Source organism: Pristiophorus japonicus, chromosome 8 (assembly GCF_044704955.1).
Source record: "Pristiophorus japonicus isolate sPriJap1 chromosome 8, sPriJap1.hap1, whole genome shotgun sequence".
Lineage (NCBI taxonomy): Eukaryota > Metazoa > Chordata > Chondrichthyes > Pristiophoridae > Pristiophorus > Pristiophorus japonicus.
Window position 1 is genome coordinate 222,154,798 of NC_091984.1, and position 16,736 is coordinate 222,171,533.

The 16,736-nt window shown below is 48.4% G+C and overlaps 1 protein-coding gene across 1 annotated transcript in view; it reads right to left on the bottom strand.

Moving 5' to 3' along the window:
• The window catches only part of LOC139268315 (rabphilin-3A-like), a 120,203-nt gene that overhangs the window by 69,590 nt on the left and 33,877 nt on the right, over positions 1–16,736 (bottom strand). Inside the window, exons 5-6 of the mRNA XM_070886385.1 lie at positions 7,765–7,806; positions 5,605–5,643 (exon numbers count right to left, since the gene is read on the bottom strand). Coding sequence (XP_070742486.1) covers positions 5,605–5,643; positions 7,765–7,806 — 81 coding nt within the window. The remainder of the gene's footprint in view (positions 1–5,604; positions 5,644–7,764; positions 7,807–16,736) is intronic.

Genomic DNA, 16,736 nt, shown 5'->3' on the forward strand with positions numbered 1-16,736 from the left:
TGAACCCTTCCTATTTTTCTCTTTGCAGTCGAAGCACTCCCACAACAGACAGGAGCAGCTGCGAACTGGTGGAGAGCTGCTCCAATTATTGCCACTGACTGATGTCGAGGAACGGGTGTCGGCCCTCATAGGTGTACCAGCTCGGACAGTTGCCGGGGGCGATGCTGAGTCTCCTTCGGGTAGTGGGGGTATGTAAATGGAGAGAGCGACTGAAGAGACTGCATTGAGACATATAATGAAGTGCTGGTGGGCCTTCAAATGAACATGTGCAATGCCACCTGTCCCCTCCCCTGCCGCTAACCACATGTCTGTTGTTTTCTGCTTGCAGATAACCAGCCACAAGCGCAGCATCCTTCAAGGGGGCCCTCTATATCTGGCCACAGGGGAGACGGTAAGGGAGGGGAAGAGCTCCTTCTGCCTGAGCCTGAGAGCCCACCAGTTGCCCGTCTGGCCTCACTACATCTGGGGATCAGAGTCGGAGGCTCCTGGCCCCAGTCATGTACAGCAACGCAGTGTCCAGGGGGCAATCTCGCAGGCCAGCTCTCCGGAGGGTGAGTCGGCAAAGTCGGTCAGGCAGACGTGGAACTGGACGTGGTGGAAATGTCCAGGGAAAACCACAGGAATACACCGTGAGCTTATGGATGCACTGGGACGCACCCCAGAAAGCATGGACAAGCTCACTGTGACTGTTGAGGAGGCAGTGTCACAGGTTGTCAGTGTGACTCGGGAGCCCAGCGAGGCCATCGTTGCCCACACACAGAGGCTGGTGGCCTTGAGTAGCGACAGTGGCGTTCCAGAGTGTGTGGCGCGTGCCCTTGATCACGTCGCAGACTCGGACACATCGCAGGCACAAGCTTTGCTTCAGCTTGGTCAAGTGATGGAGTCGATGTCTGCTACCATACTCTCTGCGTTCCCCACTGTCCAACGGGGAAGGGATGGTGCTGAAGCAGACCAGCAAGTTGTGGAGACACATCGTGCTCCGGATGCTGAGGGCCAACCCCGTCGGAGAGCCAGTGGCTCCCGGGAAATGGAAGGTGCTGTCCTTCCTCGGGATGACATCATTCCGGCTCCCAACCACTGACTCGCCAACCATGCACCATACACGGTTCACACCCCAGCCACCAGTGACTGCTTCCGCCGATGACAAGGCGCAGCAGTCCGCAGCCGGGCCTTCCAGGTCAAGAGCTGGTCCGGGGCGTCCTCAGACACCGTCTGCATTGTCGGGCCTCCCAACACAGCAGCCCTCTAGCAGCCTTGCTGTAAGCACTGAGGAGGAGCAGTAGGCATGGGAAGAGGTTGAAGGGAAGGGGGGATGGGAAGTGTGGGCAAGAGCTACTGAGGCCTGGCACAAGTTGGTGCTCATGGATGTATAACATTGTAAAAAATGTACATCGTTGTGTGATAACAATTGACTCATTGTGAATTGTCTTGCTGCAGGAAGCAGTTTACTCGTTATTTACTTTTACTTTAACCATTCTATAGTTTGGGGTTTTTGGGAGGAAACATTGTTAATTATTCACGTCTATAAAAATGTTTGTTTGACATAGAAACATAGAAAATAGGTGCAGGAGTAGGTGTCTTGTGTCTCATTGCAGACCTCAGTGTAGGTTAGCCGGCATGGTGGCATAGGGTAGTGAGTCATCCCATCTTTCCCATTCAACTAAATCAGTCAATGATGAGCTGCCGACGTAAGAACATAAGAATATAAGAAATAGGAGCAGGAGTAGCCAAACGGCCCCTCGAGCTTGCTCCGCCATTTAATACGATCAGGGCTGATCCGATCATGGACTAAGGTCCACTTCCCTGCCCATTCTCCATAACCCCTTATTCCCTTATCGTTTAAGAAACTGTCTATTTCTGTCAAATTTATTCAATGTCCCAGCTTCCACAGCTCTCTGAGGCAGCGAATTCCACAGATTTACAACCCTCTGAGAGAAGAAATTTCTCCTCATCTCAGTTTTAAATGGGCGGCTCCTTATTCTAAGATTATGCCCTCTAGTTCTAGTCTCCCCTATCAGTGGAAACATCCTCTCTGTATCCACCTTGTCAAGCCCCCTAATAAGATCACCTCTCATTCTTCTGAATTCCAATGAGTAGAGGCCCAACCTGCTCAACCTTTCCTCATAAGTCAATCACCTCATCTCCGGAATCAACCTAGTGAACCTTCTCTGAACTGCCTCCAAAGCAAGAATATCCTTTCATAAATATGGAAACCAAAACTGCATGCAGTATTCCAGGTGTGGCCTCACCAATACCCTGTATAACTGTAGCAAGACTTCCCTGCTTTTATACTTCATCCCCTTTGCAATAAAGGCCAAGATTCCATTGGCCTTCCTGGTCACTTGCTGTACCTGCATACTATTCTTTTGTGTTTCATGCACAAGTACCCTCAGGTCCCGCTGTACTGCGGCACTTTGCAATCTTTCTCTATTTAAATAATAACTTGCTCTTTGATTTTTTTTCTGCCAAAGTGCATGACCTCACACTTTCCAACATTATACTCCATCTGCCAAATATTTGCCCACTCACTTAACCTGTCTATGTCCTTTTACAGATTGTTTGTGTCCTCCTCATACATTGCTTTTCCTCCCATCTTTGTATCATCAGCAAACTTGGCTACGTTATACTCGGTCCCTTCTTCCAAGTCATTATTATAGATTGTAAATAGTTGGGGTCCCAGCACTGATCCCTGTGGCACCCCACTCGTTACTGATTGCCAATCCGAGAATGAACCATTTATTCCAACTCTCTGTTTTCTGTTAGTTAGTCAATCCTCTATCCATGCTAATATATTACCCCCAAACCCCGTGAACTTTTAACTTGTGCAGTAACCTTTTATATGGCACTTTATTGAATGCCTTCTGGAAATCCAAATACACCACATCCACTGGTTCCCCTTTATCCACCCTGCTCGTTACATCCTCAAAGAACTCCAGCAAATTTGTTAAACATGACTTCCCCTTCATAAATCCATGCTGACTCTGCCTGACTGAACTTTACCCTTCCAAATGTCCTGCTACTGCTTCTTTAACAATGGACTCCAACATTTTCCCAACCACAGATGTGAGGCTAACTGGTCTTTCGTGTCCTGCTTTTTGTCTCCCTCCTTTTTTAAATAGGGGCGTTACATTTGGGTTTTCCAATCTGCTGGGACCTCCCCAGGATCCAGGGAATTTTGGTAAATTACAACCAATGCATCCACTATCCCTGCTGCTACTTCTCTTAAGACCCTAGGATGCAAGCCATCAGATCCAGGAGATTTATCCGCCTTTAGTCCCATTATCTTACTGAGTACCACCTCCTTAGTGATTGTAAGGCTCTCGCTGCGGCCACAGCACCATGCTGCCTCCCATGTGGTTCTGGTCTCACCGCAATAGGTTCCTCGCCAGACTTCTCTTCCTCGTCCTCCTCCTCCTGAGGTGTTCCTGCAATTCCCACTGGCAATGTCTGGCCCCTCATGATGGCTAAGTCGTGTAGCATGCAGCACACCTCTGCATTGTGTGATGGTGCTCGCAGGGCGACGTGTATTCAGTCAATGGCTCCTTGAACCTTGGGGAAGCCTGCAAATCGTCCAAACCCTACAGCCCTCTCAGTCTAGCTGTGCCTGCCCATTGGGAACTTTACTCCATTCTGTGTGCGTACAGTGCCCATGTAACCTGGCGAATGCAGCAAGGTGCAGTATGCTGAGAGATGCTGCATTTGTCTCCTGCTGCTGCCTGGAAGGAGCCGGAGGCATAGAAGGCCAGCGCCACCGTCACCTTCACCTTGACGGGCAGCGCAGTCCTGTTGGCGCTGGTAGGAGCTGGCATATCTCTGACAGCGCTTCTTTTCGGAAGCGCAGCCTTCTAACGCACTGTGCCTCAGAGATGTGGAGGTATGAGCGATGGTCCCTGTAAACCCATGGGGGGGTAAGGCCTCCTCCCCATACATCTGTGACCTCTTCGATTCCGTGGCCCAACATGGCCAAGGACCCTTCTTCCAGCTTGACGACACCTGCCAATAGCAACCAGCATAATATGCTGGCAAACTAGTATTGCCCCCAATGAAATCTCACGCTGACCTTGTAAGCAAAGTGTCATGGCACATAAAAGTGCTGTTTGAAAATCGGAGCCTCACGCAGCAGTCGCTGACACCTGCGTTATAAGATCCTCCAGCCTCCATTGAAATATGCCGCCACTCGGGCCTGCTGCACCCTGGGACCACCTGGTTTTTCCAGGCGATTCCTGGGGCGGTCGTTAAATGAGGTGTTAAGGTCGAAAGTTACACCCGGGGCACTAGCACAGCCTTGCATGACATAATCACGTTGAAAACGGAGTGTGGGGCGGTAAGATTTTGTGCCAGCACAAACCAATAGCTGAATCTTCCATCTGGACTCTAAGTACCGGATGCCCACGCCCAGAAACAGCATTTAACACCCCGACGCAAAACAGCCGAAAATCCTACAGCACACAAGTTGGCCATTCGACCGATATTGTCTGTGTCAGATCTCCGAAGGAGCTATCCACTCACTCCCATTCTCTTGCCCTTTCCCCATAGCACTTACATAAGATCATAAGAACATAAGAAGATAAGAATTAGGAACAGGAGTAGGCCATCTAGCCCCTCGAGCCTGCTCCGCCATTCAACAAGATCATGGCTGATCTGGCCGTGGACTCAGCTCCACTTACCCGCCCGCTCCCCGTAACCCTTAATTCCCTTATTGGTTAAAAATCTATCTATTTGTGACTTGAATACATTCAATGAGCTAGCCTCAATTGCTTCCTTGGGCAGAGAATTCCACAGATTCACAACCCTCTGGGAGAAGAAATTCCTTCTCAACTCGGTTTTAAATTGGCTCCCCTGTATTTTGAGGCTGTGCCCCCTAGTTCTAGTCTCCCCGACCAATGGAAACAACCTTCATTTAATTAAAAAAAAATCTAGTTCCTTTTTACAAGCTATCGTGTATATTGTTTCCACTACTGTTTCTGGTAGGGCAATTTTTTGTCCTGCAATTCTCCTGAACTGGGAGGCCGGGCCTCTTTTGTTTAGATAGGTGAAGACTGAGCGATGGCCTGATAGAGGTCTTTAAAATTGTGAAGGGGTTCGATAGGGTAGACTTGTGGGGGAGTCCAAAACCAGGGGCACTAGTATATTATATTTCACTAATAAATCCAACACGGAGTTCAGAAGAAACTCATTACCAAATGGAGTGGTTGAGACAATTATCGTAGATGCATTTAAAGGGAAGCTGGATAAGACCGAGGGAGAAAGGAATGGGACTATATTTTGATGGGGGTGGGAACATAAACATCGGCCAAATGTCCTGCTTCTACGCTGTAAAGTCGAGGTAATTCTATCTAATACAAGAGCTTATATTCTCTGAAACCCCATGTGAATCAATGATCTATTAGAAGCACTACAATCCTCAACCACCTTTTTAAACATATCTACTGACTCAGAACGAATTACTTTCTCTGGGAGTCTATTCTATATGTAGTTTTTTTTTTTAAATCCACAAGGGGAGGTATAGTTTTATATAGAAAGTACTTCCTCCCCAGCCACCGCTCCCCAAAATAAACGTCACCCTTACCTGAAAAATATTATTCAGTGAATGAAGAGACCTACCTGACTTTCTGCTGACTCCTCTCTTCTCACCTGCTTCTCCTGTGCAACACAGAACCACAGACTGTGAGGAGAACCTTCTCACCTGAAGAACGTTGACAAGGGGGCAGTCTCGGCAAAGTGCCAAGACCTGAGGTGCAGCCACATTTACTGGGACCCCCCCACCCCCACCCCCCTTTGAGTTGTCACAGACCCCCATTTATTCTGTTTGATACAAAATATACCAGTAAACGAAGCAGTGCGTGTACGTTACAAATGTGCAGAACTGTGGGCGACAACCTCAAATTGAAGGCGATTTAGAAAAATTCCTCTTCTGATGAGGGACTGCCTCGGGGGAGGGCAGCGGGGAGAAGACGGCAATTTATTCATTGAAGTAAGATGCTAATATTGGAGCCAAGCTCAGGAAATCAGTAGAAGAAAGAAGCGCAGAATGAAATAATCTGTTGGAGGTTTTCTGTGTTTCGCTTGAATGAGCACACAGCTTGATGTGGTGGGGGGAGCAGGGGGGTGGGGAGAGAAAGGTTACATCAATCGAAATGCAAATTGCATTTGCAATTGCAAAGATGCGTGTACATTTTTGAATTTTACAATAGCACAGATTCACTTTCTGGATGTTCCTAAGATACTAACCTGCAGAATTATAGAAATGCAATAAATTCTGAAACAATTCTTGCTCGCCTCAGTTGGTAAATGTATCTTGTGGCGTGACATTAAATTCTACCAGAATAGAAAGATCCCAAGCTCAATTCTCAGTCAGTGATCTCAGCAGAGGCAGCTCGAATAGATGTGTGTCCCGTAAGCAATACAAGGGGAAACCAGGTAGGATTTCGGCTGGTTACCTTCCAGTGCCTCCTCCTGTAAAGTGTGTGTGTATGTATATGTGTGTATGTGTGTGTCTATATATGTGTGTGTGTGTGTGTATATGTGTGTATGTATGGGTGTGTGTTTGTATATGTGTGTGTATGTGTTTGTATATGTGTGTATATATATATGTGTGTGTGTGTATGTGTTTGTATATGTGTTTGTATATGTGTGTATATATAAATATATATATATATGTATGTGTAGGTATGTGTGTGTGTATGTGTTTGCATATGTGTGTATATATATATGTGTGTGTGTGTATGTGTTTGTATATGTGTATATATATATATATGTATGTGTAGGTATGTGTGTGTGTGTATCTGTGTGTGTGTGTGTGTTTGTATATGTGTTTGTATATGTGTGTGTGTATGTATGTGTGTGTATGGGTGTGTGTTTGTATGTGTGTGTATGTGTTTGTATATGTATGTATATATATATGTGTGTGTGTGTATGTGTGTATGTGTATGTGTGTGTATCTGTGTGTATGTGTGTGTATCTGTGTGTGTGTGTGTGTGTGTGTGTGTGTGTATCTGTGTGTGAGTGTGTGTGTATTTATGTATGTATGTATGGTTGTGTGTGAGAGAGTGAGTGTGTGAGAGTGTGTATTTCTAGGTTTAAAAAAAAAGAGAGCCACTTGCTACAGATATCAGGGCACAGCAAGCTCTCTGAAACTGTACCTGGCAAGTCACCAGCTTCAACAGAGGAGTAAAAACATTTTGGGAGCGGGGAGGGAGGAGAGGGGGGGGGGGGGGGCAGAGGGAGTGACACTATTCTGAATGGCTGTAAATGGCTGTAATCAGAATCAAAGATTGGAAAGCAAATGAATCTAAATTTCTACAGTCCTTCTAGAATCAGTGTTTCCTTAGTGACCTGTCTCTGACCAGGCCCCAGCATCAATCACTGTTCCTGTACTCTCGTCACCAACGTGCATTGGGTCCATCCTGTGCTGGACACCAATCCCTGTCGTACTTGGTGTTTTTTGCTTGTTTAGCTTGGACGGTGGGAGAGTGGTGAGGCTGTTCCCGCTCCTTGTGTCTGCATTGTTCTAGGACAAGTTCCCTTAACCTGACAGCACAATCACAGACCCGTGAAAATGCACCCTTGGAGTAAGGAAGCCAATTTTAGCAGAGCAAACGCAGCCAGTGTCGGGCCACACTTGTCAGGGATCCAAACTAAACAAGCAACAATGTAAAACCACCATCGGAGGAGTCCCCATCATCATGCTCCGGCAGACTGTCCATACAATTCGCCTGCGTGTACTGCGATTTAACATGCTGTATTATACAAAAATTGTCTCACCATAAGAGGCCTGCTCAACAGGGACAGCACCCTCGGCTTGACCTGATAAACACAGAATGGGAGAGAATTAAAAGAATACAGACGGTCACGGGCCAGCTTTGCGCACCGATGATCAAACAAACAAATATCGTTTGACAGAGGAGAAGGAGAAAGCTTGATCAAAAAGCGTCCGTGACAGTTTCGTGACAATAATGGTCCGCCCAATGTAAAACTGAGCTGTGCCGACCAAGAAAGTCCCAGATTTGACTCCATTATCGGCACGGCAATCCATTGGCTGGAAGGTGCTTTGGGACGTTTCAAGGACAGGGTGAGACTCAATCTCCTTGGCGGGTTGGGTGGGAGTTGGGTGGAATGGCTCGAAACAAGACTGGGAGCCAGAGCTTTGACCCGAATCGGGATTTCTCCACCGGGCCTCAGAAGGTGCCGAGCCCATGCCTGCCCTGTGTCATGTCTGAAGTGAGGAGGAGTGGTGGCTGGGGAAGGACACTGCTAGCGAAGCAGCTTGGACCCTTCTTGTTCAGTGCTAGCCCTCTTGCGCATGTTACTAAACAGGGTCACCGGCGGACGATGGGGGAGGGGCAGAGCCTGGGTAGTTCCCGCCACGGATGGCTGAAAATGGCCGCAGTTTCTGGCAGTGTGGGACACCTGAGCCCATAAGTCCCATGAGACGGCGTTCACTGAAACCACAAACGCCGACTGGATCAGTGCTGGCGAGCACGGTGCCCACATATCTGCTGGCACCGCGCCCTGCGGATCTTCAGCTCCTATATAAATACAGGCCCTTTCTTTGAGTTGGTTGGTCACGGCCAATGTCATCAAGCTATTGCTTCACCTGACCCAGGGCACGGGGTAAGGAAGAGGGAAATGGAAAGCCAGTCAACGTTCCTGTTTCTCACTGATATGCAACATGTGTGTGTGTGTGTGTGTGTGCAGATGTCAGGGGAGGAGAGGGTTTGGTTTGACATTGGGGCCTCCTAAATTGAATAGCCTACCGACACCCAAATGGGAAGAATGGTTAGTCCAGCAAAAGGCAGTGGCTTCGAGAGAGGTGGGGAGGGGAGACATTTACCAGGCAGGAGATTGATCAGGAGGCAAAGTTCTGAAACTGGGCAGCGATGCGTTGCAATTTGCGGTCACATCGGGCGGGTCTGAGGTGCGCATGTGCCTGTAGGGGCCCCGCAAGTTCCGGGTTCCCGGTTTAGGCACGTGCTGCACATGCGTTGAAACCCGGAACTTGCGATCCATCAAGATCCTTCGCAACCCTCCCGGGAAAAGGGTATCCTTGGGTGGGGAGTTAAGCTATTTGCCCAACGTCAGTCCAGCAAATGCCCGTGAAATTCCTACACCTGGTAAAAGCAGACGCAAGGCCTGCTCTTACAAGCATAAGAGTTTTAAAAAACATCAAAATATATTTTTTTCATGCATTTAAACATTAAAGCACATGTACAATAAGGGAAGGTTATTTTTAACACATTTAGGGGTTGAAATTGGTTATGGCCGCTTTTGAGGCGGTGTTACCGCCCGAGTGCTGATTTTACCGCCGGGCGTTAACCTCAAAGTCCTAAATTCAGTTTTTATGCCCAAAGATGAGAGAGCAGCGCTAAAAAGTGGCATTGCACACTCAACCTTGGGCGGGAGCTCAGGGGGCCGACTGAATTTCCCGACGAGAAACTGCCGCCAAGCTGGGAAAAAAACAGGAAGAATAAAAAAACAGGACTAAAGCTTCTCCTATCCACACACACTTCCCCACTCTTAAAAAGTAATGCAAACATGCAGAAATAAATAAACAGAAAAACTTACCTTCCTTTCTGGGCAATTCCACCCGAGATCCACTCTGCTACGGCAACTTTTTCCTGCCGGTATGGCAGCCATACAGAGCAAATGTGGCGGCAGAGGCGTCGAAGAGCCATTGTTGTACGCTGGATGATGTCACCACGCGGGTGGCGTTGCCCGGCACAGCGTCGCCTCTTGGCGCCTCTGCCAAAGAGCCGACTGAATTTAGGTCGCGGCGTCAACGCTGCTTACCGACGACGGTCTGCCTTTGCCGCTCGTTAGGTGCCTCCCGCACGTGGTAACGGGGCGGTGCACAAAACCCAACTTCAACCCCTTAAATTTATTTTTCAAAAAATTACATTTTTGTTTTAAATGTTTAATTATATTGCATTTTAATTAATTTTAAATATGTAACTTTTTATTTAATTTATTTGTTATGTTAAATGTTTTTTTTTATGTGATTCCCATTCATGCTTGTGGGGATTCCGTACATACCGAATCCCCATAAACATCAATGGGGATTCCCTTCCCTGATTGGTTGGGCCGGCCCACGTGATCCTAGTAGCCGCTTGCGAATCGCACGGGTCCCTGGGATACGTGGGCCTCCAGGCAGGCCTACGCGTAGAGGCCCAGGCGCACAAATCTCCGTGGATCCCGAGGTACAAGGTAAGATTGTAGATTTTTCGCGGGGAAGCCTCCGACCACAAATTCAGCCCCGTTATCGCTCTGATTTGCTCTACACTGCACAGGTAGGTCCAGATTGGAGTATTCATTGCCTATTCCTAGTTTCTCTGACGGCAATGAGTCAATCACATGTAGACCAGACTGGGGGAGGGGGGGAATTCCCTTCCCTAACAGGACACTCATGAACCAGTTGGTTATTCTTACAAGTGCCACCCTACAAATGACCAGATTTATAGAATTACATTTTACAACTTGCCATGGTCAGATTTCAACTCACGACCTTTGGGTTACCATCATAACCACAATGCTACTGTCCTCTCAAATGGCAATGTCGCAGATTAGCGCGCTGTCTTTTCGCCTCTGGGACTTGAGTTCAGTACCAGATCAGACAGAAAGTCTGCTCTATCTGCCGCCAGGAAGGGTCCAACGTGACAGGAGTCTGAAGCAGCTGCAACACAGTTCCCAGTGGGCACAGTCTTCATGGAAAGGATTTTGCAATCCATTCTCTTCTGTAAACAAGAGCTAGCAGGGATATGTGTCACTTTTATTGATTTTCAATTAACCTCGTTGTGTCACGTGCGTGGAAACAAATGAATAAAAATTTGCCAAATACTTTCACAAGAATGATTCCCCCAGACGGTTTAGCTAGCTTATGATTGCCAACTGTCAACTAACATCCCAACAGCCAAAGAAAATATTTATCCTGTATCCAAGAGAATATCTAAGACATTCTATGTTCCCTGAACTGAATCGGTCCGTCGAAAGCCATGAACACTCCCTTGGTGGCAAATCAGACTCACCGCTGGCCTGTAAGAATCGCACTTCTTATACTGTATGCTCAAAGGTTAATGTACCAGTGACACTGAGTTAAAGGGTCGAAATAAAACACTAACTGGTCAGGATAAGGGGTTGACCATTTAGAACTGAGATGCGGAGGAACTTCTTCACTCAGAGGGTTGTGAATCTGTAGAATTCTCAGCCCGAAAACGCTGAGTTGATGAGTGTATTCAAGGCTGACGTAGATAGATTTTTGGACTCTCGGGGAAGCAAGGGTTATGGGGATTGGACAGGAAAGTGGAGTTGAGCTCAAAGATCAGCCATGATCTAATTGAATGACGGAGCAGGCTCGAAAGGCCAAATGGCCTACTCCTGCTCCTATATCTTATGTTCTTATGGTCTAACCAACTTAACAGCTGCAAGTTGGATAGTTTCAGCTTGGTAGCACTCTCGCTACTGCCAGAAGGTTGTGGGCTCAAACTGCAGGATTTGAACACACAATCTCGGCTGGTACTTGTGCCATACTGAGGGAATATTGCATTGTTGGTGCAGCTGTCTTTTGAAGGATCTATTGAACCAAAGCCCCATTTGCTCATTCAGGTTACAAGTTTTGGGTATGTCTTAGATATTCTCTTGAGTGCTGGTCATTCCCAGAACTGGTCTGAGTGTCTCATGTTCAGGGCTGTTCCTCAATATCAAATGATACAATAGTGTAACTCAGGAGTGTGACAGTGGACCCCCTTCTGATCTGAACGAGATATTGTGGGCTGCATGTTCCGCCTTCTGCCGCCCCTGTTAGCGCCCCGGAGGAACGGCAATGGCGGCGGGAAGCCTTCCGGGCGGGCGGCCAGCTTCCAGCGCCCCGCTGGGACTTTCGGTGCCAGTTTTAGCAGGGCACAGAGCATTCCTGCCCGGAAGAGGCGAGCCGGTGTGCAACACCCCTGGTTGCGACACCGGCTCGATGTTTGGCTGCCACTCAATCCGTAATGCTCCGTAGCGCCCCCTGCTGGGGCCGTGCTCCGTAGCGCCCCCTGCTGAAAGTGGGCGGTCCGAGCTGTAGCAGCTGCAGTGAGTTAAGCAATGTCGACCTGAAGTAAAAGTGTGATTGTTTTTTTTTCACGATTCATGTTGTGGTGGCGTGAGTTATTTATTGGGAATATTTTTGGTGTTATTTCCCCCCCCCCCCCCCCCCCAGGCCTCTCTTACAACACTCCGAGGTCGGCTGTTTAGCTCGGAATATTCCCATGCTCAGCCGGCCTAGCGCCCTGAGAGAGGTGTGTAACGCCTCCCTTAGCGCTCCGCCCCTACACTCAGGGCCCAGTTGATGAATTTTGCTGACTGAGGCGCAAACTCTTCCCCGGGGGCAAACTTTACCGCCCCGCCGCCATTACCGCCCAAATTCACTCGAACCGAAAATCTAGCCGCTTTCACATGTGCCCTTGTGTTTGTATCTCCAAGCTTTGAGAGCGGACTGAAACACTTGGAGAGAGAGCTGAGTGTGAATAAATAAGCTGCTTTGTGTCAGAGTCAGCATCTTAATGTACAGAATAACAATCAAAGCAAATTCATGGGGAAAATATTGAAGCACCCATCCAATCTCTTCATGAGCTTAGGTACATCCTTTTGGCATATCTTTCTTTGATAAAACTCTTAACTGTAAAAACTGCACTTTAGCTTCTTGTTCCAGACCTCAGGCCTACATCTTTACATTACATCGAATATACGGCACAGTAACAGGCCGTTCGGCCCAACCAGTCCATGCCGGCGTTTATGCTCCACTCGAGCCTCCACCCCTCTTCCCTCGTCTAAATCTATCAGCGTAACCCTCTATTCCCTTCTCCCTCATATACGTGTCCAGCCTCCCCTTAAATGCATCGATACTATTCGCTTCAACCACTCCCTGTGGCAGCGAGTTCCACATTCTCACCACTCTCTGGGTAAAGAAGTTTCTCCTGAATTCCCTATTGGACGATCTTATGTTGATGGCCTCTAGTCAGGCTCTTCCCCGCAAGTGGAAACATTCTCTCTCTATCCACTCTGTCAAAACCTTTCATAATTTTAAAGATCTCTATTAGGTCACCCCTCAGCCTTCTCTTTTCACGAGAAAAGTGTCTCACGTGTTCATCCTTTCCTGATATGTATATCGTCGCATTTCTGGTATCATCTTGCAGTCTTTTATTTAAAAATGTGACTGTTCTTGTAATGCTGACTTCCTCCCTATTAGTGATTCACTGGTAGGCCTATCAATAAAAAGACCACCCCCCTCTCCAACGCCCTTTGGCTCTGAGATAAAAAGAACCATCACCTGCTGTGCTTAAAATCCCAACCAATGGGCCTGGGACGAGGCAAGTGACCCCCATTGTATCAGTTGTGATGTTCCACAAATTGGTTTGTCTGGCTTCAATACATATCTTCAATGCCTGCAGCCCCTGGCCTTTTTTGTAATAAAGCTGTGCAAATTCACTTTTAAAAAAAAAAATACACTACTTTAACATAATTCAATCCAAAGATCTTTTCCGCAGAAAGAAAAGTGACACTGCCCCATTGACTTCTGTTCGCCAATCTTGGTGCAAAGTGCCAGATCTCCCCTGCACCCTGCCCCCTAGGGCTGGATTTTCCTGCTCCTGGCCGCCTCTGTTTTTTTGTCCCGCAATGGCGGCGGCGAGCTCTTCCGGGCGGGCGGCCATCTTCCAGCGCCCCGCCGGGGTTTTGGGGACCGGTCTCGGCGGGGCGTGGAGCATTACCGCCCGGAAGAGTCGAGCCGGTGTGCAACGCCTCCCCTGGTTGCAACACCGCATCGATTTTTTGCCTCCTGCCTGACCCATAGCGCGGTGTGGCGCCCCCTGCTGGGACCGCCTGTGAAAACGGGCAGCCCGAGCTGCAGCGGCTGCAGTGAGGTAAGTGTGATTGTTTTGTTATCTTTTGCGATTTAAGTAGTGCTGGTGCGAGCTCTTTTTTGGGAATGTTTTTGGTGTTTTTTTTCTCCCCGGGCGCCTCTCAGAGCGCTCCCAGGCCGGATGTTTAGCTCGGGATTTTCACATGCTCAGCCGGCCTAGCGCCCTGAGAGCGGTGTGCAACGCCTCCCATAGCGCTCCACCCCACACTCAGGGCCCAGCGGCCCAATTTTGCTGTCTGAGGCGCAAACTTTTACCAGGCGGTATCAGGACATCCTGAAATCCTAAAAGCCGAAAGTCCAGCTCTAATCGGCGTCCCCTTACAAAGGGGGGCCAGTTTCAAACCGAGAAACAAAAAATCATTCCACGGCCAGATCGTTGAGGGTCCGGGCCTTAAATGCGGCCTGGTGGGCCCTGCAATCACTGCTGGGTCAGCCGCAAACCTGATTTGATCAGCCATACACCAGGCCTGACAGTCAGCACGGTAAACCCTACGCTCGGACTCCCTGCCCTCTGCCATGCACCCTCCTTATGCCAACGGCCTTAGAAGGGTCAGATCAGCACCCACATGACCAGCCCAGGAGCTCGGGTGCAGAGCTGAGGCGTGGCCTATCCTGGCCTAGTTTGCAGCTGCAGATTTTCAAGGAGAGTGAGCTTAACAAAGCGGAAAGGTAATCATCGAGGGGGTGGGGCTGAAGAGAAAGATGGATTCACTCATTAATTATTCATCTGGAAGCTGAATCAAAAACAACTCTCTCACGCAGGGATTTAATATATGGCAAACTCCCATGTGCACCGCACTTCAGGATCACTTCCGTATAAAGTTACCAGCATATTGTATTAAATAAAGTGGGAGGCCCAGCCTGGGGAACCATATGGGCATTTTTCCATGATTAGTTGCTTCTGTAATATCAAGTTACAAAATGAAGATAATCCCATTGTGTATTTATATCAAGTGTCTGCCTTAATCAGCTTGTCACTGTGTAAGGTAACACATATCTAAGTGACTTTATAATTTGTGATCCCAGATGCACAGCTGAGTTCCCTCATCAGCCTGCTGTTGGACAGCTCTATATCTCCTCTTGTTTCGCTTTTGCTCAAACTGCGGCAGTTGAATACAAAAACTGCTCTTTTTTTTTGAAGAAAATCAGTTCAATTCGGCCTCAAAATAAAGCGCTGTGAGTGAACGTTGAACAGTGACTACAACTTGCTAGATGCAAAGTTTTTAAATTCACAGGAATTAGAAGGGACGGACTCGGAGGGAAAATGGTGCAGCTAATCCCTGGGGATCGCAGCATCTTTTGTCTGAGATTTTGGATCCATTTTCCCAGAGTGCATTCAGAAAACAATGATTTATGATGCCTTATCTACACCAGCCGTTCATATGAAACATGGGCACAGGATTTCATGTGAGCGAGATTAGGAAATGTGAAAATTCATATTTGTTTTTTAACCAAATAAAATGATGCAGCTATTTATAAATATACACAAGATTGTGCACATGTGGAGTGAAGGTCGTGTAGCTACCAGTTGAAGTGACGCTAAAGCGCAGGGGAATAACTGAAGCAGAGCACACGGATGTAATTCAGTTCTTGTTTTAAAGTCATAGAGCTGAATTTTCCATTGTGGTAACAGGTGCAATCGGTGGCGGGTCGGGTGGGATAGTTTTTTTTAAAGCGGGTCAGGAACCCTTGATCAATTCGTTCCCACACGCCTTTCCCTAACCTTAACCCTAACCCTAAATGCATCTGTCTGTGTGGAGCTGACCCGATCTGCAACGGCGGGGAGCCCAACTGAAATCATTGATGTACTTTACAGGCACTGGAGCCTTTTTCCCCCACCTACTTTTCAAATATCCCTACACGGCCGTGGGATTCACACAGCTCGGGAACCACGCCTGTCAACCTGAGGCAGGAGGTCAGTGGCCTTTGCTCCAGCTGATTACTTGACAGCATGGAAAACAAACCAAAATAAAAACATGTTGATTACAGCAGCTAATAGATTAATGGAAATTCTGTTCCACTTGAAAAGCTACTGGGAAACGTTAATTTTTCACTGGCAATTCTCGGCTGTTGCCTTCCAACTGAACAGTATTGCAGTGAATAGATCTGCACTATAAAAAATGGCATATAGGGGCCGAATTGTCCTCCACCCCAAACGGGGTGCACCTTCCATTTTTTAAATGTTCTGTTGCCCCCCGCCCCAATGCACGGAGTGCACACTCTGGGGAAATTCAGCTCTGTTTTTTTTTTTCAGCGGGGCGGAAGTGCGGGTGGATCGGAACGGCCATCGCTCCGAGTCGTCAGCGCGAGGAGAGTTCAAAGGGAAGGCCGCTGTGAACTCTGCAGCCACTTTAGTGGCAAACACCGCGTCACCAGGGTAGGTTTCGGCTGGGCCAACGGCCCAGTACCCAAGAGGCGGCGCCAAGGCTGCCAACCGTGGCCACCATTGTCGCGCTGACCTGGCAGTCGGCCAACAATTAAAGTAAAATGCGGCCCCGGCAGTGCGGCCTCCCCTTTAATGGCGGATGCGTCACCAGCCGGGGAAAGCTGTCGGGGGCGCCGAGCAGCAGCTGATCCGCTGCCGGGGCCAATATCACGCGGGGAATTTCTCACACGGGGCGGAAAGGGGGTCACCACCGCCGGTCAGTACGGGATAGGAAGACAGCAGTGGCAGTCCTGTACACCGCTCCAAAAATAAAGGAGGGCAGTTTTCAAAATGACAGCCCCTCCGCGTCGACCGAGTGGTGAGTCCTTACCGACCCGTGGCCACCTCTTTGAGGGGGTCACGACTCTTGTAGAAAGGGGCTATTTCGGCCCCATAAAATTTAAACACATTTTTGTA